At 36.6% G+C, this 26,408-nt stretch overlaps 1 protein-coding gene across 3 annotated transcripts in view; it reads left to right on the forward strand.

Annotated features, from left to right (window-relative positions):
• LNPEP (leucyl and cystinyl aminopeptidase) overlaps positions 1-26,408 on the forward strand; it is a 100,206-nt gene that overhangs the window by 53,201 nt on the left and 20,597 nt on the right. For all 3 annotated transcript variants that reach the window (XM_025866826.2, XM_025866828.2, XM_025866827.2), the window contains 10 exons: positions 842-973; positions 7,361-7,481; positions 8,161-8,315; positions 10,107-10,220; positions 11,645-11,779; positions 15,320-15,451; positions 17,848-18,008; positions 18,233-18,321; positions 24,820-25,003; positions 26,142-26,298. In XM_025866826.2, the coding sequence (XP_025722611.1) occupies positions 842-973; positions 7,361-7,481; positions 8,161-8,315; positions 10,107-10,220; positions 11,645-11,779; positions 15,320-15,451; positions 17,848-18,008; positions 18,233-18,321; positions 24,820-25,003; positions 26,142-26,298 (1,380 nt within the window). The remainder of the gene's footprint in view (positions 1-841; positions 974-7,360; positions 7,482-8,160; positions 8,316-10,106; positions 10,221-11,644; positions 11,780-15,319; positions 15,452-17,847; positions 18,009-18,232; positions 18,322-24,819; positions 25,004-26,141; positions 26,299-26,408) is intronic.

Consider the following 26,408-nt stretch of genomic DNA (forward strand, 5'->3'; position numbering starts at 1 on the left):
ATTGGTTATTGAAAAATCTGTATCGTAATGTGGAGGTTTAACAAGAGCATGTACCTCTTTCTTGGATGTAAATTTGGTGTGGGAGGCAGTGGGGATGAAACCAAGCAGAGGAGAGGAGCAGCCACATCTAACAGACTATGGAGTCCACCTTTGTAGGTAGGAGAGGATGTGATCTGTCCTTCAAGGGGACATCACTTCAGCAGCTCCACTCCTAGCCATACTCTTCATCTTCCTTTAAAAGAGGTGAGATGCCTACTTGCCTAGTCTCCCAAAACATATCTTAATTCACCGTCAGAAAATCTTGCAAGGTTGCCTGCATTCTCTCATCTTGTCTCTACTGCATACTTCTCTAGTGACTTGTCACCTTTGATTCCGCTAAGCCTTCTTAAGTTCATCAACCTGGCACTTTAAAAAGCTCTTTCAGATCTTTCAGAGGGATATCCCAACTGTAGCTCCCTCTTCTGAAATTGTAGCAGTAGAGTGGAGCACTCCTATGTCATAAGGAAGGATTTTGGTTTTGGTGGTATTTTAAAGGGGAAAAACAGAACCACTGATATTCACTATTTCTAAGTTACATTTATTTAAAATGGATCTTTTGAAACTAAAAATTCCTTAAAGATTTTCACTGTACTCAGCATATTTGCATGATGAGGCACGATGGAATAGGTTGAGAGTAAGGGCCATGCTCTGTTGAGAGTAAGGGTCATGCTCTCTTGTGCTGAGAGATTAAAATATGCCAAAATCTTCACTACTTGTTTCCTGTTTGAATTTTCAATTTCTTAGTTTGTTACTGTCATTTATTCCCATAGTTACGTAGTTATCTTTTCCCCTTTGCTTGTAGAATTCATCAGTCATCATGGAAGATGGACTTGTTCAGGATGAGTTTTCTGAGAGTGTGAAAATGAGCACTTACCTTGTTGCATTCATTGTTGGGGAGATGAAGAACCTGAGTCAGGATGTAAATGGAACCCTGGTATGTTGTTGTAGTAATTGTCTTGAAAGCCTGTTTCATAAGAGGTTAAGAGGAATTCTTTAATGATTTCTGATAACTTCTTTATGAAGGAAAATAAGCTTTTTAAAAAAAATTTTAAATTTAAATTCAGTTAATTAACATATAATGTATTATTTGTTTCAGGGTACAGGTCTGTGATTCATCAGTCTTACATATTACCCAGTGCTCATTACAACACATACCCTCCCCAGTGTCCATCACCCAGTTACCCCATCCCTCCCCGGCCCTCCCCTCCAGCAACCCTCGGTTTATTTCCTATGATTTAAAGTCTCTTAGGGTTTGTCTCCCTGGTTTCATCTTGTTTCATTTTTTCCTCTCTTACCCTATGATCCTCTGCCTTGTTTCTTAAATTCCACATAGGAAAGTAAGCTTTAGATCACAACTCTGACTAGTGGTTACCATATTGGATATCATGGATATCAGTGAGATATCACCTCACAACCGTTAGAATGACTGCCATTAAAAAGGTGAGAGTTAGCAAATGCTGGCGAAGACGTGGAGAAAAGGGGAACCCTTGTGCACTGTTGGTGGAATGTAAATTGATAAAGCCACTATGGAAAGCAGTGTGGAGGTTCCTCAAAAAATTAAAAATAGAACTACCATATGATCCAGCAATCCCACTTCTGGGTATACATCCAAAGGGAATGTAATCAGGATCTCAAAGAGATATCTGCACCCTGTCTATCGTAGGATTATTCACAATAGCCAAGATATGGAAACAACCAAAATGTCTGTCTGCAGATGAATGGATAAAAAAGGTGTGGTAAACGTACTATGGATTATTATTTAGCCATGAGAAAGAAGGAAATCCTTCCATTTGCAACAACATGGATGGACCTAGACGGCATTATGTTAACTGACATAAATAACATAAATTAAAAGACAAAGACTGTATATATTATCTCACTTATATGAGGAATCTAAGAAAGCTGAAACTCTTAGAGACTAGAATGGTGGTTTCCAGGGTCTGAGTGGTGGGGGGAAATAGGAAAATGTTGGTCCAAGAGTACAAACTTCCAGTTATAAGTTTGGGATCTAATGTACAGCGTGGTGATTGTAGTTAGGAATACTGCGTTATATGCTTGAAAGCTGCTGAGAGACTAGATCTTAAAAGTTCTTATCACAAAAAAGAATTGGTAATTATGTGAGGTGATGGAGATGTCTTAATTAATACTACTGTGGTAATCATTTCATGATATAAAAGTGTATCAAAGCAACACATTACACACCTTAAACTTTCACAATGTTATATGTTAATTATATTGGTAAAGTTGTAAAAAAATTAAATTTAAAATTCACTTCTTCAAGTCTCAGTAGCTACATTTCTAGTGTTCTTGTGATTAGTGGTTACCATATTGGATATCATGGATATTGAACATTCCCATCAATGCAGAAAATTTTATGAGACCACACTAAATCTTAAACATTGGTGCAGACTTGAGATAGTGTACAAATGTAGTTAGAAGAGACACTCCAGGTTATAAAAGTTAATTTAATCTTCCTTTTTTAAAAAGCAAGTCCAGATTGAGTTTTCTTAGAATAATGAGTAAGATTGTCTTGTGTTCTATAATTTGTAAAAATTGATAATTTGTTCTAATTAGACTCTTCTGTTTTTCTTTGTCATTAGTCTCTGTAAATGATTATTTGTTTAGATTTTATGCTTTAATTTCACAGTAGAGACCTAGTTAATATTTTCATACACTGACAATATAGGAGAAAGGGTCTTAACTAAAAATGATTATTCTTCATGATAGAAATATGATAATTAAAAAATTTTTTTTCATATTTTTGTTCATCCCAGGGAATATTTTCTACCCATTGAACACATTCAGTTGGATCTGGCTTTCCTTTCTAGATTAAGAGCTTTATTTTAATCACATTATATTTAAATTTTGCTAATTAAAAAGATACACTCATTCTGTTAGAAAAGCTTATGATGTCTACGCATAACTCTTAGAGGTAAGGGCAGAGGTGAGGATTATGTGGCTTATCATCAGTAGTGATACCCTATGCTATTACGCTCAGCAGTAAAGGATGAGAACTACTCACGAAGTTTCAGTGTTCAAGGGTAAGTGTAGACTACGTAGTGACCAAGTGCTCAAGTGATTTACAAACCTTTGGCCTGAAAGAGTTTTTGTCAAGTCTAAACCAAAGAATTTTTCAGAATTCTTTGGAAAGGATATTGAGATTGGTTTAAATCTGATAAAATTAATTTAATTTTTCTTCAAGTGTCACACCACAGATTTAGCTCTTGATTCAGATGTTGCAGCCTGGACAAAATCCAAAAGGCTCAATCAAGGAGAGTCAGGTTTGCTTCTTCAAAACACAGCTGAATACCATCCTCTCCTTGAAGCTGTTCATTCTTTCCCCAGCTGGCATTAATCATTCCCTCTGCGATTTTTCATAGCACTTTAGTTACATCTCTGTTGTAATTATCACACTCTTTGATATAAAACCCCCAGCACTTTTTATTGTATCCCAAAATATATGCAAGCTTGGCTTTTTCTTTCCTCTCTGTCCTCCCTCCCTTCCTCCTTCCTTCTTACTGCCTCTAGGATTACATTCAAACTCATCATTCTGATCTTCAAGGCTCTCTTATAAATCCGCCTGTATTTCTTATTACTCCAGTATGGATTCTTCAGTCTAGCCAAGCTGAAGTATTCACTGCTCAGATATGTACCTTATTCTCATATATAGAGAGAGGGGCAGGGGAAATGGAGAAAAAGGGAAAGGGATTGAGAGAGGGGAATTTGGGGTGGCTTTTTTTTCCCTTTAATTTATGTGTATTATGAAGCAACATGATTAAACATGGACTCTGGAGTCCCTCCTTTACAGCTTACTGGAATGTGCTCCTGGGCAGATTCCTCTGTAATCCTGTCTAAACCTCACCTTCTACAAATCTAGTACTGTATTGCCTATACCTCCCAAGGATTAAACGGTAAAAATATTTTGTAAAATATTTAGTGCTTGGGAGATAGTAGCACACACACACACACACATATACAAAGTGCACTTCTTTTATCCATATGCAAACATTCTGAACTTCCTTGTATGTCTGTAAAGTCATAACTTTTAATCCTACCCAGCATATATTTCAAAATGTGTTTTGGATAAAAGTTGTTATACAAATGAACAATTGTTTCATTAATTTATTAGGATGAGGGAAGACTCTAACATGCATGGAGCTCTCTCTGTGCTGGCTCCTGTCTTAGGCACTCATTCATAAATACCTTTTCATTTTGTAAACCACAGGGGAGGGAAGCATGAATCCCATATTGCTGATGAAGAAACAGTATCTCAGGGGGGTTATGTAATCAACCCAAGATTACATCGTAAGTGACGGTCAGGATTGTACTGTCCCCCACAATATGCTGCTGCTTCCACCCAGGGACAGAAATAACTTCTGTATGTATGGTGACCAGAAATTTGGACTTGAAGTCTAACAAAGGATTTTTCTTACACTAAAATGTTGTAATCTATAGGATGGATTCTATTTTGTAGTATTTGACATTAGGCCTATTTCACAAGATTCAGGAATAAGGCAGTAGGGCTTTACTTACCAATGTCAGTCTTACCAAACAACTAGAAATGTCAGTAATTAAACATGCTCTCTTTAGTGATAAGGATTACGACATTGTCAAAGTTTTAAAGAAAGAAGAACATTTTTTTTTTAATCATTTCTCTGTGTTCTTCACTGTTCGTTACACCTCTTTTTGTGTTCAAGAATGCCAGAATTACCTAGAACATTCCAGGCCAGTTTGGAAATACACTGCTTTGTCTTGAGGTTTTTGTTTTGTTTTTGCCATTGCCTGATTTTGTTTTTACCACAGACAGGTCTAACTTGTAGAATCAGAATGCAGTGGTGGTTAGTAAGATGTGGACACCATGTTTTAAGTTGTAAGTCTTAAGGTCTGAGTGCTAATTGACTTCCATTTGACGGTGTTCAGAGTGCTCTTATCAAGCCCAGAATACTGGTCAAGACTTTTTGTTTTTGTTGAATTAGTTTGTTCTGTTTCTTACTGCTTCTGTTGCTCTTAAAACAAGCTTGATAATAATTATAATGACCAGATGATTTATCTCTAGTGAGAACTCATAGCACATCTTCTTTTAAGGAAAAAAAAAAAAGTAGAAGGGAAGAGAAAATACCAAACTACCTTTTTTCTTAATCATTGTATTTCAGAAATGGAACTAAGTGGATCCCTGGGTCAGATTTTAGTTTCATGTGTTCTTCTTTTTCCTCCTTTACTTTTCCGCTAAGGAAAGGTGCTTTCAAACCTAGAGAGAGGGGTGGCCAAATGGTATGTGTGGCAGAAGGATGTTGGAGGAGGAATCTGGGGGATTATGGGTGGAATTTCCATTGGGATAACATCTTCAAGGTTAATGTGTTGACTGTAATATAAAATGTGTGTTTCTGGAAAGAATAGGCAGAGATAATGAAGATTTGTCTCAAAATTCCTAGTGATCTTGGTATAGTCATTTACAGTGGAAGTTAGAGACTGTAAAAGATTATGTCAGGCTTTCCCCACTGTCCACGAACATTGACGTCAGAGGGGAAAGATGCACACAGATGTGTCAGAGGGGAAGTACACACATCAATGGAATGAGCTTATAGTTCCTTTGGCAGGTAGTTACTGCATTCAATAAACTGGTCACAGCTCTTTACCAAGGGCTGCAGATGGTAGAGTGCTGGGCTGGTGAAGTTCTCTTGGCCACATGAGGCGGGAGATTAAATTTCTTCCATAGTTCCCTTAGAAAGCTAACATAGTTTTAACTGATTAACTCCAGTCCTAGATAGGTTATTTTTCCAGTAACTGTTGGCACAAATGCTCTACTCACACATATTTTGCCCCATTTCTGTTGGGACTGTATTTTTAATAATGATAATAATTACCATTTATTGAACACTTACATCATGTCATGCACTAGTCTAAGTTCTATATATGTATTAGCCCATTTAATCTTCCCAGCAACCCAGTGAGGGTAGGAGTTACTTTTATCACCTTTTTGCCGATAAGGAGACTGAGGTTAACCAACCTGCTCAAGGTCACACAACTAGCAGAGATTTGTTTTTTGTTTACTTAAATTTTTTTTTAACTTTAATTTCTAGGCCATGTTACCTCCATGTTTTTTGTGATTAACTCTAGACTAAAGCCCCATCTAAGGACAACTATGACTGAAATCTGTTTGACCTTTTAGAAATTGTCGACAGTTTTTTCGTCCTTTAATGAGAGAATTAAATTAGAGTTCACCAGTGCATTTTGTCCAAGTGATGTAAGTCTCTATTTCCCACCAGTTGAGATTTTTTTTTTTAAGTTTTTATTTTCTGCTATGTCTTGGCCATATCTCACATTCCCAGGTGAGTATAGAGGGCTTTTTTTTTTTAGTCAACTGAAAAACAACAAATAATGCCTTTTAAAACCCATTGTTTTTAACATAATTGCTTAAAATTTGCCTTTTAATACTTATTGAATAAGATGTTTATAGTTAGTCACAGCTTAGGTGTTTAACTTATACACTTAGTCAGAAAAAGAGAGAAAGAATAGCAATTTAAATGACTTGGGTGATTGGATCTGCCTCCCCTCTTTGTGAGCATGTATCCTGAAGGGAATGGGCAATGGGAATATGAATTTACATCTCCTTAGTTGGTTTTAGTTACTGTGTGCCACTCATTGAGCATTGGATTCTGTTTGGTATGATTATTTCTTCTACAACATGATCCATGAAGACAAGCCAACAACTGGAAAAAAGTAAGCTATCCTGAGGCTGGAAGAAAAACAATCTGTGCCGTACTTACTGACAGAGCATGCATTGGTCTGTAATAGGCTTTTCCAGGGTAATTTCAACAAATGTGCAATTTCTGCCTTATATGTTTGCTTTAGAACTAACTCCCTGATGTGACTCCTCTGTATTGGGTGCCTATTTGATGCCAGGTACTGTAATAGGTGCTTAAAAGGTGAAAATTTGTTTTGTCCTTCAAATATTTCAGTCTTGATAGCTCATAGGTAAGGAAAGGCAACTTTAGGTAATGGAAAAGACAAGTATCATAAAATTGATAGGCAAATGCTTGTGTGTTGCTATAATACGACCCAAAATAGTTTATTTGGGATGTTCTGTTAACTTAAATCAATACGTTTTTAAACATTGTGGTATGTGTGGAAGTGACTTGCTAAATTCTCCAGGGGCTAAAAGAATTGGAAGCAAGAGTTTCTGTCCTGTTAAAATCTCATAAAACTCTTCTCAGTTCTCACATATGCTTCACAGTATTCACCTGATATCATGCCATTTTGGTTTTCCCTGTCTTTATATATATATATATATATATATATATATATATATGTTTTCTTTTAGGTATCTATATATGCTGTACCAGAAAAGATTGGTCAAGTTCACCATGCCTTGGAAACAACTGTGAAGCTTCTTGAATTCTATCAAAATTACTTTGAAATTCAATACCCACTTAAGAAATTGGGTAAGAATCAAGCAGTGCCTCTGATTTTCATTACCATTATAACCTAGATTCATTTTACAAATATTTTGTAGAAAACTTTTGCCAAAGTTATTTTAAAAGAAAACTAAGAAACACTTAAATCTTTAAAAATTGTCTATATTTAAGATTATTCAGATTCCATGAAAGCATCTGAATGTGGAGCTTGAAACATTTAGTTTATGGGGCTATAACAAGGGCTTATACAGGTGCTGTGTAAGTGGGAATTTGCTTAGGGCTTAGTCTGGAGTTTGACTAATTCTAACCTCCTAAGAAATTCCTGATGCAAATAACAAAAACTGAGTATTGGGAGCTCAGGAAAGCAAGAGCAGGTCAGAGCTGTTTAACCTGGAGCTAGATAGAGGTATGTTGGATCTGCACTTTATCCTCCTTGCTCTAGAAAGTTGATTCATTGTGAAGGAATTAGGTTTCTCTTCCTTTGCTAAGTGACAGAGGAACAGTGATTCTATAGGGATGGTTCAGGTCTTTCTCAACTGACTGACAGGGGGGGAGCATACAAGACAAGAGTAGGGTTCCATTTGCTGAGTATAGAAGGACCTCACCGCCTCTTGATACACAGTGATAAACCAATGGGTAAAATATTTTTATTTAGGGAGTGCCCTAGATGAAGGAAAGTTGATGACTTCTTTCTTCTTATGTCCAGATTTGGTGGCTATTCCTGACTTTGAAGCAGGAGCAATGGAAAATTGGGGTTTGCTCACCTTCCGAGAAGAAACACTTCTGTATGACAATAATACTTCTTCAGTAGCGGACAGAAAACTGGTTACTAAAATTATTGCTCATGAGCTATCCCATCAGGTATTAGTAGCCAAGGATATTATATTTCATACCTCTGTTTTATATCCTAGAGTTTTAGAGTAGAATTAGATGCTAATAAGAAATTCAGCTTTTTATTGTAGTATTGCCTTCTTCATAATAAAATGGTGTTTTCTAACACAAACTTGATTTTCAAATGAAAATGCTATCTAATGTTTATATAGGATTTTACAGTATATAAAGCATTTGCACTTCCATTATCTCACTTTTCATAACTGCTCTGAGGTAGGTGATAATCCCATTTTACAAATGTGGAAACTGAGATTCAGTTTAAGTAAATGACTTACCCAAAGTCACATAGTTAATACTTGGCAGCGGTGGGCTTGAAAAGCCACTGTCTACTCAAGACCTGCCTCTCCTTTCTTGCCCTGTAATGACGGAGAGCTGTTTCACCCCGACAGATGTCGGCTGCTCAGTATAGCTTTGTGGTGGAGAGACACTTCCCCTAAATTTCACTGTTCTCACAACTCTTGGACTATAGTTGTCGGGACTAGATTTATGTTTCCTTCTGCTCAAACTGTGTTCTTTGTTAAGTTGGGAGAGGGAGGGTACTCTTTGTATGACAAGGAGAAAAAGAAAGAAAATTAACGTGGGTATGTGAACATCATGTTTTCTTCCCCAACACCTTGTCTTTGTTTTGTCCCTTGCTGAGGGACTTAACAGTGTTGGGTATAGTTTGGGGGTGTCATGATGGAAGGGGGGCGTGGAAGAAGAGTAGCACATGCTCTGGTCAGTTTGCTCCCTGTCTCAAACACCATATGTGTGCAACTCTAGAGCCCTTGTGAACACTTCATAACTAGCTGACATCTGAAACACATCCTTATTGACAGTTATGGTTTTGGGCATGTAGCCAAGTTGTCCTTTAGGGGATGTCCTCTAGGTCTGTTATGCCTGGGGCCACCCATCACCACTTCTGTTACTTCTACTTTAAGACTTAGAAATCATATTCCTCTGAAACAGGCTTAAAGATAATATCTTTGAAAAGCATGTTATTGCAATTCTCAAAAGTGTTTCATTTCAATACCTAGTAACATTATTTTGCTGCTGGTTTGAGATGAGCCCTAGGCCACACTAAATGGCGTACCTACCTGTTACCTACCACTCTCAATTTCGGGGATTTTTGAGATACATTTTTTTTAGGAGAGCCTCCTATCATTGTTTTCCTTCTTATTGTTCTATCATAGAAGAAGATATTTGAAGATCTTTCTGATTTCCTTTATTTATATGCATGCCACCTATCTTAAGGAACATTACTTCTGTTTTGAATCCTGTAAATACCGTCCTCTGCTCAGGTGACTGAGGACAAACATGAAGCATGGGCTGTGTAGGAAAATCTGTCACATACAAGTTTATTTCTTAGTTGTCATGGATGGTTGTAGATAGAATGGAAATAATCTTACTAACTTGACATTAGAAGGTATAAGAATTCCATTATCTAGGAAATAACACCTTTAATGAAGTGGCTAAAAACTGTTTTTATTTACCTAGTAAATACACAGTGTGTGTGTTAATTTGATAAATATGCTAATTGTGTTTCTTGCTTGTTTTCCCATTCAACAGAGTAAAATAATAAAATTTTTATTTTCATTTTAGAGTGAATGTATACAAATTTTCTTGTAAATCTTTAATTTGAACATAGTTTCTTTTTACTAATACCTGTATTTTTAAGTAATTATAATCTGGGTATAGGTGATTAATCTGACAATTCAGTTATTAGAACATTTTTAAGAGTGTAAATATTGTGTTGGTTAGTAGTTTGTTTTTTCCCCATAGTGGTTTGGTAATCTGGTCACAATGGAGTGGTGGAACGATCTGTGGCTAAATGAAGGGTTTGCTACTTTCATGGAGTATTTCTCTTTGGAAAAAATATTCAAAGAGCTCTCCAGTGTAAGTACACCGTTTGTTACACGTACTAGCATATTTGCCATTTGGAGAAATGAAAGTATTTCTAGAAAGATAAAATAAAATTGATCCTTGTTACTGATAAATCTTCTACCTCTTGAGATTTGACAGTGAAAATTAAGCTTTTATTTATACATTTCATTGAAAGCTGAAGTTATGCGAAATTATTTTATACTTTGTTAAGATGAACATTTTAAATCACTTTGCTACATTTTATTTTTAAGACATGTGGCCCTACTCCCTGAAGGAATTTAGATAAAGTTGAAAAGTCTTTTTTGCAAAACAAAACTTTTTATCGTTTGTATAAAGAGAGAAAAAAATTAAGACATTTGATAGCAATGCTATCTCTCTGTTATTACTGTGATCCTTCTTGTCACAGTGATACATAGATTGATACAGACAAATAATTTGCCCTGTTAAGGTACAAAAGCATATTTTGTGCCCTTTTCAAAGACTTGGGACATCATTCTGTCATAGAGAACATAATAATGATACTGTGTTATTAGACCCTGGAGATGTTTCCTATCCTTATAGATATTTGAACACACCAGGCCATGGTACAATAGGTATTGCCAAATAATCCAAACAATAGGTGGGAGAGTATAAATAAAGATCCCATTCAACCCTAAAATTTTATGACTTTGTATTAAACCTCCTGGATATATGATCCAAGACTGCTTCAAAAAGGGGTATTCTTAAGCGCTTTTAATTTGAAATTTTTGTGTAAGGCCTGTTCAAAAACTTCAGGGGGATAGAAGGAACTCCTTTTTAACTAGAATACTAAGCAAAGTATTCTAAATTTATGTATGTTAATTAAGCAGTGAGATATACAGTTTCACCACTTGGTGGTGCCCAGAATGTTTAAAACATTCTAATGTATATTCTAGGGGAGCTTCTCTGCTGAGCTATCAGTGAATTCTATTTAAGTGTTACGCTTTATTTCAAATGAACCTCGGTTAAGGGAAATGTATATTATCTTAATAGAAACCTGGACCATACATGAGAAGTTGGCTTAATGACCAGTTTTTATTTTTGTTTTTTAATTTCAGATGTTATTTTAAAAATATACACTAACCATTTTAGAATATTTACTTTGATTTTCTATCTGGATTTGACACATTTGGTTGCTTTAGTAATCGAGTCTTAATTTATCCTTATGGTGTGGTTTAAGAAACAATGTTTTTCATGTGGCTAGGGGGCTATAATTTTATTTTTAAATTTAAGGAATATCAATGAAATTTGCTCTATTCCTACATTTTCAAAAGCTTATTTTCTGAAGTTTAGTGAAGATGGTTTCTTTTATAATGACCTTAAACAGTAATTAGTCTAATTCATATAAATAATTACTATACTTGCCTTTGCCTTTGATACTTTTCATAGTTTCCTAATCTATTTGATGTTTTTGCTAGTATGAAGATTTCTTAGATGCTCGATTTAAAACCATGAAGAAAGATTCGCTGAATTCATCTCATCCAATATCATCATCATCTGTTGAGTCTTCAGAACAGATTGAAGAAATGTTTGATTCTCTTTCCTATTTTAAGGTACTGCTCTCCACACTAAATACCTGGAGTGGGTTTCAAATTAATTTCATATGTGAGCAAGCTGCATGATTTAGATTACTTTAAAGATTAAAGATTATTTTAAAATTATTTTCACGTATGCTTTTAAACTCTAAGATGTTTGCCTATATTTAAATCTTGGTTTTAACTTTTCTGGGTTTTTCTCTATTTCTCTGTTCTCATTTAAGTTCTCTGACTGCTCTTCTGGGCAGTTAATCAGATCATACAGCAATATATCTTTTAAAGTTGGTTCAGTCTCCAGATCTACAGGTAGAATATACCCAGGGAGCATTCTAAGCAAGCCCTTGGCTGGGTTATTGAGAATTGAGGCAAGTTCCAAAGTCAAATTGCCAAAACGGGTAAATAAAAAGAGATTGTAAGAACTGAAAACTAGATTGTAGGATCAGAAACACAGACTCCAGGTTTGGGAGTGAAGCAAAAACAGAAAACTAGAAACCTGATTAGGATCACCATAGGTCAGGGACACCTGGGTGGCTCAGATGGCTGAGCGTCTGCCTTTGGCTCAGGTCATGATCTTTGAGTCCTGGGATTGAGCCTTGGTTGGTCGGGCTTCCTGCTCAGCGGGGAGTGTGCTTCTCCCTCTCCTGCTGCAGCTTCCGCCCACCCCTGCTCTCTCTCAAATGAGTAAATAAAATCTTAAAAAAAAAAAAAAAGGATCACCGTAGGTCAGAGAACAGAACAGTGCCACTCACAGTTTTGGTGGGAGTCATGAATGTTTGGACTTACTTGCCTCCTTGCTGTGGCTGTCAGATTAATTGATTAATAAATGAATTCCTGTACTGGACAGAGAAATACATGAAACATGTGAGATGCAGTCCATATCATCAAGAAACTTGAAGTTTAGGTAGTGGGTACTTGTGAAGCAATGAGATGATGTGTGTGGAATAAATGGTGTAGACTTTTTTTACCTAGGATTATGAAGAGAACTTTTTTGGAGGAAAATGGAGATTGAAGGGAATTAAAAAATAAAAAGAATGCAGATAAAAAGGAATGGGAAGCACTGAGTAGGGCAGGAATGAGGCAGTGAAGTCTACAAAGAAAAAGTCAGGAACACTAATGGGCAAGACATTTTTGTTTAGGGAGTAAATGCTTGACTGCGGTGTAAGCCATATGTGGAGTAGGGGAAAGATGAGAAAGGTAGGTTGGGGCAGGAATCTGGACTTTTTTTCTGTGAGCAATGGGAAGCTTTAGAAGATTTTCAAACAGAGGAATTCCTTGATTAAAGTTACTGTTTAGGAAAACTAATTTGTTCCAGCTCACAAAGTAGATTTAAGTGGAGGGAGACCTGAAGTCAGGAAGTTGCTGCTAAAGTCCAAGCATGGTGTGGTCAAAGTGTGAAATTAGGAGTGGTAGTGAAAGTGGAAGGAAAATGATGAATGTAAAAACACTGGGTGGAGGGAAGTTCTGGAAGGATTTAGTGACAGGGTAAGGCAGGTAAACAAAGAGGGAGCCGTATTTTCCAGGTTAACACCCGAATGGCATGGAAAATGGTAGTACTGTTAACAAATAAGGAATCAGGAGTTTAATTAGCTATATTAAATATCTTCCAATCAGAGCTGCTGCTGTGATTTTTAAAGCCCGTATTGGATCTGTTGATAAAATGTTTAAACTTGTGGTTCTGTTCTGCTATAGAACTGTCACTTCAGGATTTGTTTTGACAGAGCTCTGTCATCCTCTGACCCCCACCCGCTAAGCCCCGAATTCAGTGTCTTCTGATCATGTGGTCTCCACAGCATATTCTAACTCCTGTCAGTATGGTAACTACTTATTTCAGGATTTGGGAATCTGGCAAATATCCCACATAACTGGGAAAGTAGGACGCTGAGTAATTTACCAATATTGTATGCAAGAACAAGTAAGCGTCACTAGGGAAATGTGTTGCACAGACATACTCTTTCTGGGTTTTTTAATCTCCAAGCCTAACTCTGATGTAGGTTGTCTGCTGAGATCAACTAGGAAGTAAATTTCTAAAGAAAAGAAAAAAGGTCTCAAATTTAAATGCAGGGGCCACCAAAATGAGGTGGTTCCATGGAGATGAGGATCCAGCAAGAGACTGAGAACGATGGCCAGTGAATAGGGGGAGAATCAAGAGGGGTGACCCAAGGCCAAGTGCAGAAAGACTCTAAAGGGGGAGTGAGTGATCAGTCATATCAAATGCTGCTAGCAGGTTGATAAGATGAGTGTGGGAATTGCTATTGGTTTGACACCATGAAGTTCTCCAGTGACCTTGATAAAAACACTTCCAATGGAGTGGTGGTTTGATGATGGCTCTAGAGAAAGTGGTAAGAGAGCAAATGGAGATGGCAGATGTAGACAGCTCTTTCGAGGAGTTTACTACAAAGGGCAAATAAGAAATAGGGTGATAACGGAAAGAGGCATGGGGTTAAAGAAAGGAAGGACATCTTTTATTTGTTTTTAAATGAGGAATGTTGCATAGTTTTGTTAATGGGAATGTAACAGTAGTTACATTCGCTCCAGGGGCGAAAGGGATCTGTTGGGAACAAGAATGAGTAGGTATTAAATTGATAGAACAAGTAACACCCTGAAGCGTGATGCAGAAAAAAGGGAGTAATCGGTGTTAACTTCCATTGTCTGTATCTGATCATCCTGATGGCTTAATACTGCTACATTTTTACCAGAAGTGAAATTCAAAGACTATTTGAGTTCCTTCTGTTATTAGGTGTTGTGTTAGTCACTGGAATTGAGCTTTTTGGATTTCCCCTCAATTAGCATACAGTCTAGAAGAGGAAATAAATACATATCTATATCTATAAATACATGTTTAAATGTGTATCTATCTAATTGCTCTTGAAGATGGAGAACTGCTTCTATCTCGAAGCAGGGAAGGCTTCACAAAGATGTTTTTTGGAAATGATGACATATTGTTCAGCAACGGTCCAGTGTCACTGAAGAGCCTTAACAGTTGCATGCCGGGTTCGGAATTATTAGTGTATGCTTCCTACCCCGTACATTCATTAGTTCCAAGCATATTTGAAGTGACTTTGCAGGAAGAAGAGAGATCTTGGTTATTTTAGCAACATGATATACTAAAACTTGAAATTAACATACTCCCCAGCAGAATGGCTTTTGGAGTTCTGTTTGTTTATTATCTCTGGCAGTGAACCCATGAATTCAGCTGGTATTGTGAGCACTGAGATAGGAATGGGGATTCCCCAGAAAATGTGGCAAGCTTTTCTATTAAAGATATATTTATAAACACTTAGCTTTTTATCATAACACTGAGACAGGAACTGATCTTTTAATAGAATGAGTACACATGGGAACCTACTCCCATTATTCTTTTGTCAAATCCCTTAAAATAATTTTTCAGACAATTTGAACACAATTCTGATTATATGACAGTAAAAAACTGTATTATAACTGGGTTCTCTATATGTAAGAATATACTTAGAATAATTATATTTTGAATTTTAGGTTTTCAATTCTATAAACCTATTATAATCTATTGTTTCCCCCCTTTTCTCACTTTTTTTTTAATAGGGAGCTTCCCTCTTGTTGATGCTGAAAACTTATCTCAGTGAAGATGTATTTCAACATGCTATTGCTTTTTACCTGCATAATCATAGCTATGCATCCATTCAAAGTGATGATCTGTGGGATAGTTTCAATGAGGTAAGTGACCTGAATACTTTATTTAGTTCTTAGAGAAGAGTTCTTCTATTTATATTTTTATCAAGTATATAACTAAGCTATGGTACCAAGGGTAGTTATTTGAGAGAGAGGGGGATGGAGCACAGAATTAAGGGTCAAGAAATGGAAGTACTCCTCTTAAGTGTTGAGATTATCGTGTGTGGCCTTGTATAACTACTTTTGTTCTATACCTTAGTCTCAATTCCTACTTTGTAGGAAAGTTGCCCTTCCTGAATTAAGATTTCATTACTGTATTTTCATTATTTGATTTTTTTCAAAAATCTGTTTTCCTTTTCTTATTCTTTTGTATCTTTATCTACCTCTGATTCATGATTTTTTTCTTACACTCTGCCCTGCGAATCCTCCTGTCTTCTGTGGCCCTGTTCTACAAGGCCATCCTTACAGACGATATATCACAGGCTGACTGCCATGGGCTACATATTGCCCTTGGATCATTTTGCTGTTTGGATTTTGTTGTGTCTGCAAATGTCCTAACAAGCAGCGCAGTGAGGTTTGAGTTAGGCTTCAGAGCAGTGCACGAACCCAGCCTGCATCATGCATGTATGCTAACTGCATAACCCTTATGAGCATTTCAGTATGTTACCCTGATCCAGATCAATGGTTCTTATGTTTTAGAAGATCACAGACATATTTGAAACTTTGATGACAATTCTGGACATATTCCCAAGAAAAATCACATATATACACAAAGTTTCAAAGTTTTAGGGCCCTGAATTAAGAACTCCTATTCTGGGGGCACCTGGGTGGCACAGTCAGTTCAGCTTCTGACTCTTGGTTTCGGCGCAGGGTCATGGATCTCAGGATCATGAGATTGAGCCCCATGTCAGGCTCCACACTCAGCTCAGAGTCTGCTTAAGACTCTCTCCCTCTGCCCCTCCCCTCTGGGCATGCTTGCTTGCTCTCTCAAATAAGTAAATAAATCTTAAAAAAAAAAAAAAAAAAGAAGGAAAACTCCTTCTCTGAATGTTTTCCGTATACTGTCTCTGCTTACTTGTCTTATCTGAAACCTTACGTTTTCTATCTCTTAACCCCGTGCCCAGAAGATATACCTTCCCTTCTCTCTGAGTTCTCTTTGAGAAGATGGATTAGTCCCTATTACTTAAGAGTTGCTTCCAAATCACTGTTTTTTCTCTTATCATATGGTAATACTTCAATTGAAAGCCACATTATTTACTTTATACTTATTGATTGTCTGCTGACATTTAGAATATATTTCTGCCTTTCTGACTGACTTCAGCTTTTGCATCATAGTGTTTTCCTACCCCAACCTCGTTCCTAACATCATCCTCAGGTCTTTCAGCATCCACATCAGATTATGCACTGGCCTTTTCATTTCTGTCCTGTGTTAAAGGCCCAAAAGTGCCTTTGGCAAAGTTTTTTTTCTTCCCAATCCCTTATCTAGAAATGAATAGATCAGAGCCATGAGAAATGTAATATTAATATTGCAATGAATTTGGATAGATTTGATTCATCTTTTCTGCTTTAAATAAATGGGCATATGGAGGCTGAGGTGAGGCCTGCCATCATGGAACAATACTGTTACCAAACACTTAAAGTACTTAATGATTTTAGGTGCTTGAAGTTCAAATCCTTATGCAACCTAGAAAAATGGTTGGAATTGGGAGGTTAACTCGCCTGCTTTAAAGAGATAGTTGTTCCAGAATTTCTTCTTAATCATTGATACCAGTGTTGTAGGGATGGTGGGCTTTAAAGGGTCTGTGAACCTCTGACACTGGATTCTAGATTGTGTGGATACATGGATGCAGTTTCTGAGAGAGAGCGTCTGCGACTATCAAAACAGGTAATTACTGTTCTCTGGAGAACATCACCTCATGGCACCCGGCCCATTGACATCTTACTCTGCTGCTGTTTTCTGGTACTCCCACAGTATTAGTTCTTTCCAAGATGGACGCTAATATGTATGGAAAGCAGAGGGTCTGGGGAATAAAGAGAGATCTGGACGCAGGCTGACTCACAGGAGAAAGTAGCTGTGCTTCTTACTCTAGAATATTTGTCATGATTCATACCTTCTAAATGGTGGTATTGCGAGCTGAAAGAGTGCTTGTCCCTACTTAGAGATTTAGACAAACACTCAATGTATTTCTTTTTCAATGCAGGGTTTCTCTCACTTTGTCTAGTTATCACTTAGTTCTGTTCCAGGTGACTTTCCTTTTAGCAGCTGCTCATTCCCTTAGATTAGAAGTGTAAATTTGACTCCGTATTCATGCTTCTGGTTTTCTATTAACAGAACAGGTAGTCTTCATAGAATGTGGTAGGCAGAGAGGGAAAGGTACAAACTGTAAAGTTTTTAATCTGTTCATTTTTAAGCAAAAATAATTTATTCTTTTTTTTTATAGATCACAAACAAAACATTAGATGTAAAGAAAATGATGAAAACCTGGACCCTGCAAAAAGGATTTCCTTTAGTGACTGTTCAAAGAAAAGGAAAGGAACTCCATGTACAACAAGAAAGATACTTTTTAAATATGAAGCCTGAAATTCAGCCTTCAGATGCAAGGTACATTCCGGCTTTCTCTTCCTGCTATCTCTTTTGCACCCTTGGGTTAAAGTATTTATAATCACAAGTTCCTATGAAACCTAACAAGATTATCTTTTTTGGAATAGCTTGAAAAATTTCTCCTTCCTGCCAAAAGGGAAAAAAAAGAAAAGACCGAATAAATTATGTGTAACTGACTGAAATACTGGAAAGAGTAATAATCTTCCAATATTTTCCTTTTACAGCTATCTCTGGCATATTCCACTATCCTGTGTCACTGAGGGAAGAAATTACTCAAAATATCCATTGGTATTTTTACTGGACAAGAAATCAGGTTTGACTCTAATTAACTCTTTTCTGATAAGAAATTTTAAACAGCATATTTTTTTTAAAACTCTGACCTAGCAGCAGGAAGGAGACTATACTTTCCAAAGTGTACACTCTCTGAGCTGGTTTTATGAGTCACCTATACAAGATGCGACTAAAGTGAGATTGGTCCGTGTATCATGTATGAAGTTAGTCTTTCTTGTTCATGGGAAATAAGGTATAAAAAGTTGTGCTGAGTGTGCTAGCAGCCTTGGTAGAAAAGAGCAAATGCTGTGTTTTTTTATGTCCTAGATAAATATTATATGTTACCAAGTATAAAGTAGTAGAAGCAGAGCAGTCTCTTAAAGTATGCTCTGCTATCTACTTTCTAGAGGTGAGCTTGGGCAACTGCATTTCAACAAGCACCTTAGGTGATTCTTATGCATGATAAAGGTTGATTCATGATCTAGATTTAGAGTAAATAATCATTACAAAATGTCCTATGAACATAGTATACATATTTTGTTTATAAGAAAGTGGGGCAAGAAATTATGACTGCAAAGAGGGGGATAAGAAAATGTGAAGATTGTATATGTTGTTGGACCCATAGGAGTCTTTGAAAAACAAAATTAAAATGTTGTTTCTGACCATTTGTTAAATACCACTGTGAATGCCACACCATGCACCCTCTTAATTTGCATCCTGAAAAAACATGAAGATCCTGGGTCCTGCAGGAACCATTAGTGATACTGTAGGTTTATGGAAAGGGAAAATTTCTTGTTTGAATTTGTATGTGGTGTTCAAGCCTATATTTTTGAGAGGGGAGTGTAGCCTCGTGGTTAATGGAATGACTTTGGAGCCAGATTGTTTGGTTCTCTTGTATGACTGTAGGTAGTTCTGTGACTCTCTGAGCCTCATTCCCTCAGCTATAGAGTGGAGATAGTGATCATATTTTATAGTGTATGGTAAGGATTGAGTTCATTTATGTGAAGCACCTACAATAATGTCTGGCATGTGTTATGTGCTATATGTTACCTGTTGTTATTCATGTTATTATTAAAAAAGAAATCTTTAAACCTAGTATATCCACATTACATAAAATCTAGAAAATGGAGAACAGATCACATCATCACAACTATTCTCATGATTATTTCCTTCTAATAATTTAAAAAATATTTTTACTTAGTTGATACCGTTGATTTTTATATCTTGCCTTTTAAAAAAAAACATATACAATATTTGATTTCATCTTTCCTTACTGTTGGACACTTGATTCACCATTTGTCTCTATTAAAAAAAAAAGTCTCAGTAAAAATTTAGGGTCTTAAATGTTTTGTCATTATATGAACTTCTTCATAGGAATGCTTCTCAGAAATGGAGACTGTGGTATCTTTTGTGATTGAATATACATTTCTAAGTTGCCTTTCTGTGATGTGGCCATAATTTAAAATGCTGGTTGAGGTATGTGAGCATGCCAGTTGCATTGCAGTTTAAATAGAGTGGAGTGTTAAATCAATCTCATTATTTGAAACGCTAAGAACACTTGATAATGTTATATCTTTGATTAATATAACATAAGCAGAGGTGCAAGGAAGGGCTGCCTTCTTTGTTGAAGACAAAACCCCTTACTTTTAAGTGGCCTTGGAAGGACAGCCCCTGCCTAAAGAAAGGATGCTTAATCCCATCTCCCTTTTTGGACCGATAAGGAAATTCTCCAAACCTCCCAATAGTATATAAGTTTTGGGTGGTGTTAGAAATAATTGGACAATAAGAAATCTGCTTTTATTTACCCTTAACTTTTTTAGCTCAGTTTGTATGTGAGCTTTTAAAGCTCTTTTTAAGATCCACATCCCAAAGTCTAGCTCCTATTTTCCTGGTGTAGCCTTTTCTCCCTCCGCCCTTCCCCGGCACTCTGTGCTTCTGCTGTACAGAAACCGTTTACACACCTCAGCCGTGCTCTCCTGCCCTCACACATGCTGTTTGCCCTCTTGGAAGAACACTTTTGCCTCCCCACTCCCTCGATTTGCTGCTCTTCGTTCTTCAGATCTCAGCATGCCCATTGCTGGGTCCAGGCCACCTTCCCTCCCTCCAGGACAGGTTAGGTGCCTACTTTTGTGTTCTCATACCGCCCTCTACTTTTCTTCTTTTGATACACTGTAAGTGCTGTTTCACTGATGTCTGTCCCCACATTAGATGTGTTCCCCGTTTAAGGGAGAGGTCATGGCTATATGAGGCACCTTTGCGACCTTAGCACCTAGTAGGCGCACAGACATTTTTTAAAATGAATAAATTTTAGTTTGTCATGAGGTGACTCAATTTCAGATCTCACTGTAAAAAGGTTTAGGAAAAGAGCATCCAAAGCCTGATGAAGTGATAACTTCTATTTTCCTTCCTTTGAAAGTATTCTTGATAAAGGGGAATATGCAAAATATATTGTAATATAATTGGTAGAATCTGGAGCTGGAACTGAGGCAACAGATGATGAAAGCAGCGTTGGTTACTTCCTCTTCCCAACTGTCACTCCCCCCGCTGCCGCTGCTGCCATTTTAATTCCTGGCAGTTCAGGTTTTGAGAGTCCACACTGAAAATGTTCTGTCCTCACAAAACAATGATTGGGTCTTCTTGGTTCCTAATGCTCCGGTGAGAAGCACTCTTATTTGAATTGCATTTTAATTTTTTTCTAGTCTCAAAAGAAATGTAGCAGAGACAACAGAGGCTTATTTTTTGCCAGATGCCTTTCGTACAGTGTGTTCTCTTGGCGATGTGTTAAATCTATAGTATATTTCCATGTGTTCTAATGCCAGGGTTGCTGGGTTAGTCCATTTGTTCAATCAAATAGGAGTTATATTTGATCAATATCTTTGTCACTTTCCCCCACATACATGAATTTTGAGTGATTAATAGTTAGGCATAGATGGTGTGAAAGGGGCCATTTTTTCAAGCTATGTATTGAGGAAATTACACTCAAATGGCGAGTGTTTCCCTCCCCCTTCTCTTCCTTTTCACCCCTTTTCCCTCCCCATCCCCTCTCTCATCCACATCTTACTCACACCTAAGCTCCTAAGCTCTTTAACTATAGGAAATCTTTATATTAAGTTGAATGTGAAACGTTCATGATATCACTGTGCCAGAAGGATGTATCTGAAACTAGACCTGTCATTGTCTTTGAATGAAGGGCATATTTGGAAAAAAAGAATAAGGAAGGGCATATAATTAAGATATTTATCATGTACCATCCTTTGCTCTTGCCTTTTCCCCCCTAATAAAATAAAGGAGAATAAAGGGTATTGGAGAAAGGAATGCTTTTGAACAAGAGGGGATGTAGTTCAGCTGTGTATATCGTTCTAGGCCTCCAGAGCAAGATGTGCAGGTGATTTTTCAACTTTGTTGTAAGAACTTGTTTTTTGTTTCTGTGCTTTAATGTTTCTGTATAAAACAGTAGTTGATTTTCATAACTCATTGACAAATGGTTTTTAAAATCACTACTAAATTACTTCATCTGGGCTTCTGCCATACAAGATTGGAGTTATTCTTTTTTAATATTCAATGAACTGTGAAAATTGAACTCTTAATCTCCTAATGATTAAGATAAATTAAAAACATATGAGGGTAGCCTTATCCACATTTGAGCTGTAGGATGTAGTTACCTCCCTTGTGTGCAAAACTATTATTTTTTGATACCTGTGGTTTTAAGGTCTTTCATTCTGGATCATTCAGAAGACCTGAAGGAGACTAATAATGTTGATTCTTTAAATGATAACTCCCCTCTCTCTGCTGTTGGCTGCACTGCTTTGTATTCTGTCATCCAGATGACAGTAATAATTTCAAGTACACTCCCAGCTGCCTTCCTCCTTTTTACCGTCTGGACTTGGCCAAAGTAACAACACGGCAAATTGCTTATCAGCCAAAATACACTGTATTTCAGTATTTTTTTTTATTTTTATTTTTTTTAAAGATTTTATTTATTTATTTGAGAGAGAGAGAATGAGAGATAGAGAGCACGAGAGGGAAGAGGGTCAGAGGGCGAAGCAGACTCCCTGCCGAGCAGGGAGCCCGATGTGGGACTCGATCCCGGGACTCCAGGATCATGACCTGAGCCGAAGGCAGTCGCTCAACCAACTGAGCCACCCAGGCGCCCCCACTGTATTTCAGTATTATCCTGCATCCATCCAGTGGAAGAATTGCCATACTTCCATTTCTTGCCTCTTTTTTTGGCAAAGGGAGATTTGGAGCTCCTTAGTCCTCATTCCCAAGGTTCTTTCTTGATAAAAGCTCTGCAGGAAATTGTGTTGGCTGACCTGGAGAACATCGATATTTTTGCCATAGCTAATGATAAAGTTAATTTCATTAGTCATTGTTTTTTAAAACGTCACCAGCCTAGAGCATCTACTTTGTCCTCACCATAATTCCTTAGAACCGTATTCTGCTCTATGAAAAGGAATAAATCCTATTAATGTAGCTGATCTTTCCCATCTGCTGCTGTATCAGCCATAAAACACAAATTAGTATGGAATTTTTTAGTGAAAAAGACTGATTATCTGGTATGTCATGTTAAGACATGAGCAGAATGTAAGTCTTTTCCATATTAAACATCCTTTGTAGTTTCAGTAGAATTGGAGTAACTAAGGTATTAAGAGAATCTGATAAATTTTAATAATTCATGCTTTTGAAGTTTATAGACACTGCAACTTCAGGTACCAAATTTAAATGTGTTCCTAAAGCATTTTATGTGCAAAAACCATCATACAGAGTTATTATGATAGTGAAAAGTTTAAAACAGCCTAAATATTTCCAAATAAGAGATGGGTTAAACTGTGGTAGGTTTTTAGGTGGAATTTATGAAGATATTTGAATACTGCATATGAAGACAGTAGAAAAATGGCTTGGTGTAGAATCTGATGGGTAAAAAAGCAGCATAAGAATAAATGCATATCTATCCACTGTGTGAAATATTACATCAATTAAAAAGTGTATGGGAAAACTCTTGGCATGAAATACACCCTACAAAGCTATTATTGTCTGAATTTAGATTATTTTCCTTGTCTCTGTTCCTCTTCAATAATTTTTAAAACTTAGTACTCCTTACTTTAAAATTGGAATGAAAACTTACTTTGTAAACATCTATAAACCTTATTTAGGTTTGTTTTGGAAACATTTACTTTGACATAGTTATTTTGTTCATTCATTTATTAATTCACCAAGGAATTTTTGAGTATCTGCTAGGAACATTGTTCTGGGCACTGAGGGATTAGCCGTAAACAAAATAGTAAGCTCATGGAACTGTATTCTAATAGTAAATCTGGAGATGCTTAGAGGCATACCCTTAACTATTATATTAAATCCGCGTCTTTGTTGCCAACTTACTTAAAGGACTTTTCTCGATAGTAATTTAAAGGATTTTAAAAATTCCTACATATATTTTGTAGTCAGATTTTGTAGTAATATATTTTTGTAGTCATGTATTTTATAACTCCTTATTAATTGAAATCATTTCATATAAATTTCCAACAATTCTTTTAGCATTTATATATGTAATGGTAGGGACCCAAAAAGTGCATATCACTTTCTTATTATTTTAACTGAGTTATTTGTTTGTGCTTAATGAGATCTTAATCCTCCCCTAATGTTTATTTTTGCTAGCTTTGAATTATGTGACTTTTCTAAATGGCTTCATTTATTCTTCCTCTGGTCTAATAAAAGACAAAGGCTGAGATGGAACACATTTTACATAGTTCTTTCACTATCTTCCCTGCTTCACCCTACACACCCTTACCCTTTCTCCCTGTTTCTCTCCTCCAGCCACAATGAACTCGGGAGTCAGTTCAGTGCATGGACAACATGTACACTTTATCTCTGGGCCTTGAACACTTAGGGTCCCTCATCACCTGCTTAAAACACCTGTATATCTTGAACTCTCAACTTGGATGTCATTTCCTCCCAGAAATCTCTCCTAACCTCCACTAGGTGGTGAAGCATTTCTTCTGTGTTCTTCCATAGAATGCTATGTTTTCTTTTTCCATCAATAACATTTAGATGATACTCTCTTTGCCTGGCTACATTAGAGTAAGATCTGTGGAAGAAGGGGCATTTCTACCTTGTTCACCATTAAATAAATAATTGTTAAATGAATGAGTGGTAAATGGTAGGTATTCATCCTTCTGATGGTTGAGTAATATTCCTCTGTATATATGTACCATATCTTCTTTATCCATTCAGGAGGGCACGTGTTGTGATGAGCATTGGGTGTTATACGCAACTAATGAATAGTTGAATACTACATCAAAAACTAATGATGTACAATATGTTGGCTAAGTGAATTTAAGTAAAAAAAATTTTTTTTAAATGAATGAGTGGTGATCTTTGCTAACATTAAAATAACTGCACTAGAAGGCAAACATTTAGGTTCTTAGTAGAATAATTAAATGTAACAATATACTATATTAACTTTGAAACAAACAAAACGTCCACTCAATACTTTTTCTTCCCCTGTTATCTCTCCTCTCTCTCATTTTTTGGTCTGTATTAGATGTCATCAATCTTACGGAAGAAGTGCAGTGGGTCAAAGTCAATACAAACATGAATGGCTATTATATTGTACATTATGAGGATGATGATTGGGAAGCACTAATCAAACAGCTGAAAGCAAATCCTTATGTCCTGAGTGACAAAGACCGAGCCAGCCTCATCAACAACATCTTTGAACTTGCAGGGTACGTGTGCTTGGTTTGGGTTTGTTTGTTTGTTTTTAAACAAATGTTTTGCTGAAAAGAACACTTTAGAAAAGAAATTCAAAAGAACTAGCACATGTATTGCCTGTTAGGTGTTATTTGTTTTGGATGATTGGGAAGATATAAGATATAATCCTTGCCTTCAGGGGTGTTATAATCTATATAGAAACATCCACTACAAACATAGTGAACAGTTAAATAACAAGATTTAAGTCATATCTTAAGACTTGTCCAAACCAACAAGTAGGACACATATTTGCTGAATAAATTAAGGTAGGAGTTCAGGCTTTATTTCATGAGAGAATTCCTTTCAAATAGCATTTAGTTTAGGCATGAAGCTTAGTGCCCACCGCTGGTTTGAGTGATGGGTCTGAGAGTTGGGGCCTTCTTACTTCTGTACAGCTTGCCTCCTAACCACTCCGTGCATTACAGAGTCCCCAAACCGTGTACGGCAGTGATGTGTATAGATATCCTCTGCGTAGTAAGATTACCAACTTAGGCTGTTAATGGGTCTAGAGACACATGGAATATTCAAAAGTGTTCTTTCTGACTGTGCTTAACCTTCTTATTTTGGTTCATTTTTTATGAAGTGACCTTACATCATCTGAGACATCATTGTTTTGATTTCTCCTAAGTGGTTAATTTTTAAAATATACTCACCATAAATTCACAGTGGACGTTGCTGTAACAAGTTTGACAAATTTCCGTACAAATAATGAAATATTTTCTTTTTGATTCAAATCCTCTTTATGCCACTTGTCCTCACTTGGTAAATATAAATAATAAATAAATAAATAAATAAATAAATAAAATTAGTACTCTTCATCTTTTCCTACTTAAGACAGTGTAATACTTTTCATGAGTCAGTAGCAATTTACAGGTGACTTAGGCAATAAAACTTGAGCTCTTGTGTATCTTTCTCATGAAATGTATCTTTAACCTTGGGTCATACACATGAACTTAATCAAAGATAATAATATTTAGTCTAACTTTGCAGAATTCCACTCTAAGCTTAAATTTTAGTTCTTCAAGACTCACCATCTATTCATAAAGTTTTTCTGCATGCCTATAGAGTTCCTCTCCCTCAGCATATTGACTTTCCTGTTCTATTACCCTTTAGCCTAGGCAAGGTATCTCTTCAGAGGGCCTTTGATTTGATTGATTACCTTGGAAATGAGACCTGTACCGCACCCATCACTGAAGCCCTGTTCCAGACCGGCCTCATCTATAACCTCCTTGAAAAGCTGGGATACATGGATCTGGCCTCAAGAGTAGTGGTAAGTCTCCCTTACTGCCAGTGTGTCTTTGTTGCTTGCCTTTAATGTTGTCATTCACAGTTCTGTTCAGCAGAGTAATAGGCTGAACAAGCAACCAGCCATGGTCCCTT

This window comes from Callorhinus ursinus, unplaced genomic scaffold (genome assembly GCF_003265705.2).
Source record: "Callorhinus ursinus isolate GAN/ISIS: 27379988/994484 unplaced genomic scaffold, GSC_fseal_2.0 scaffold3, whole genome shotgun sequence".
Lineage (NCBI taxonomy): Eukaryota > Metazoa > Chordata > Mammalia > Carnivora > Otariidae > Callorhinus > Callorhinus ursinus.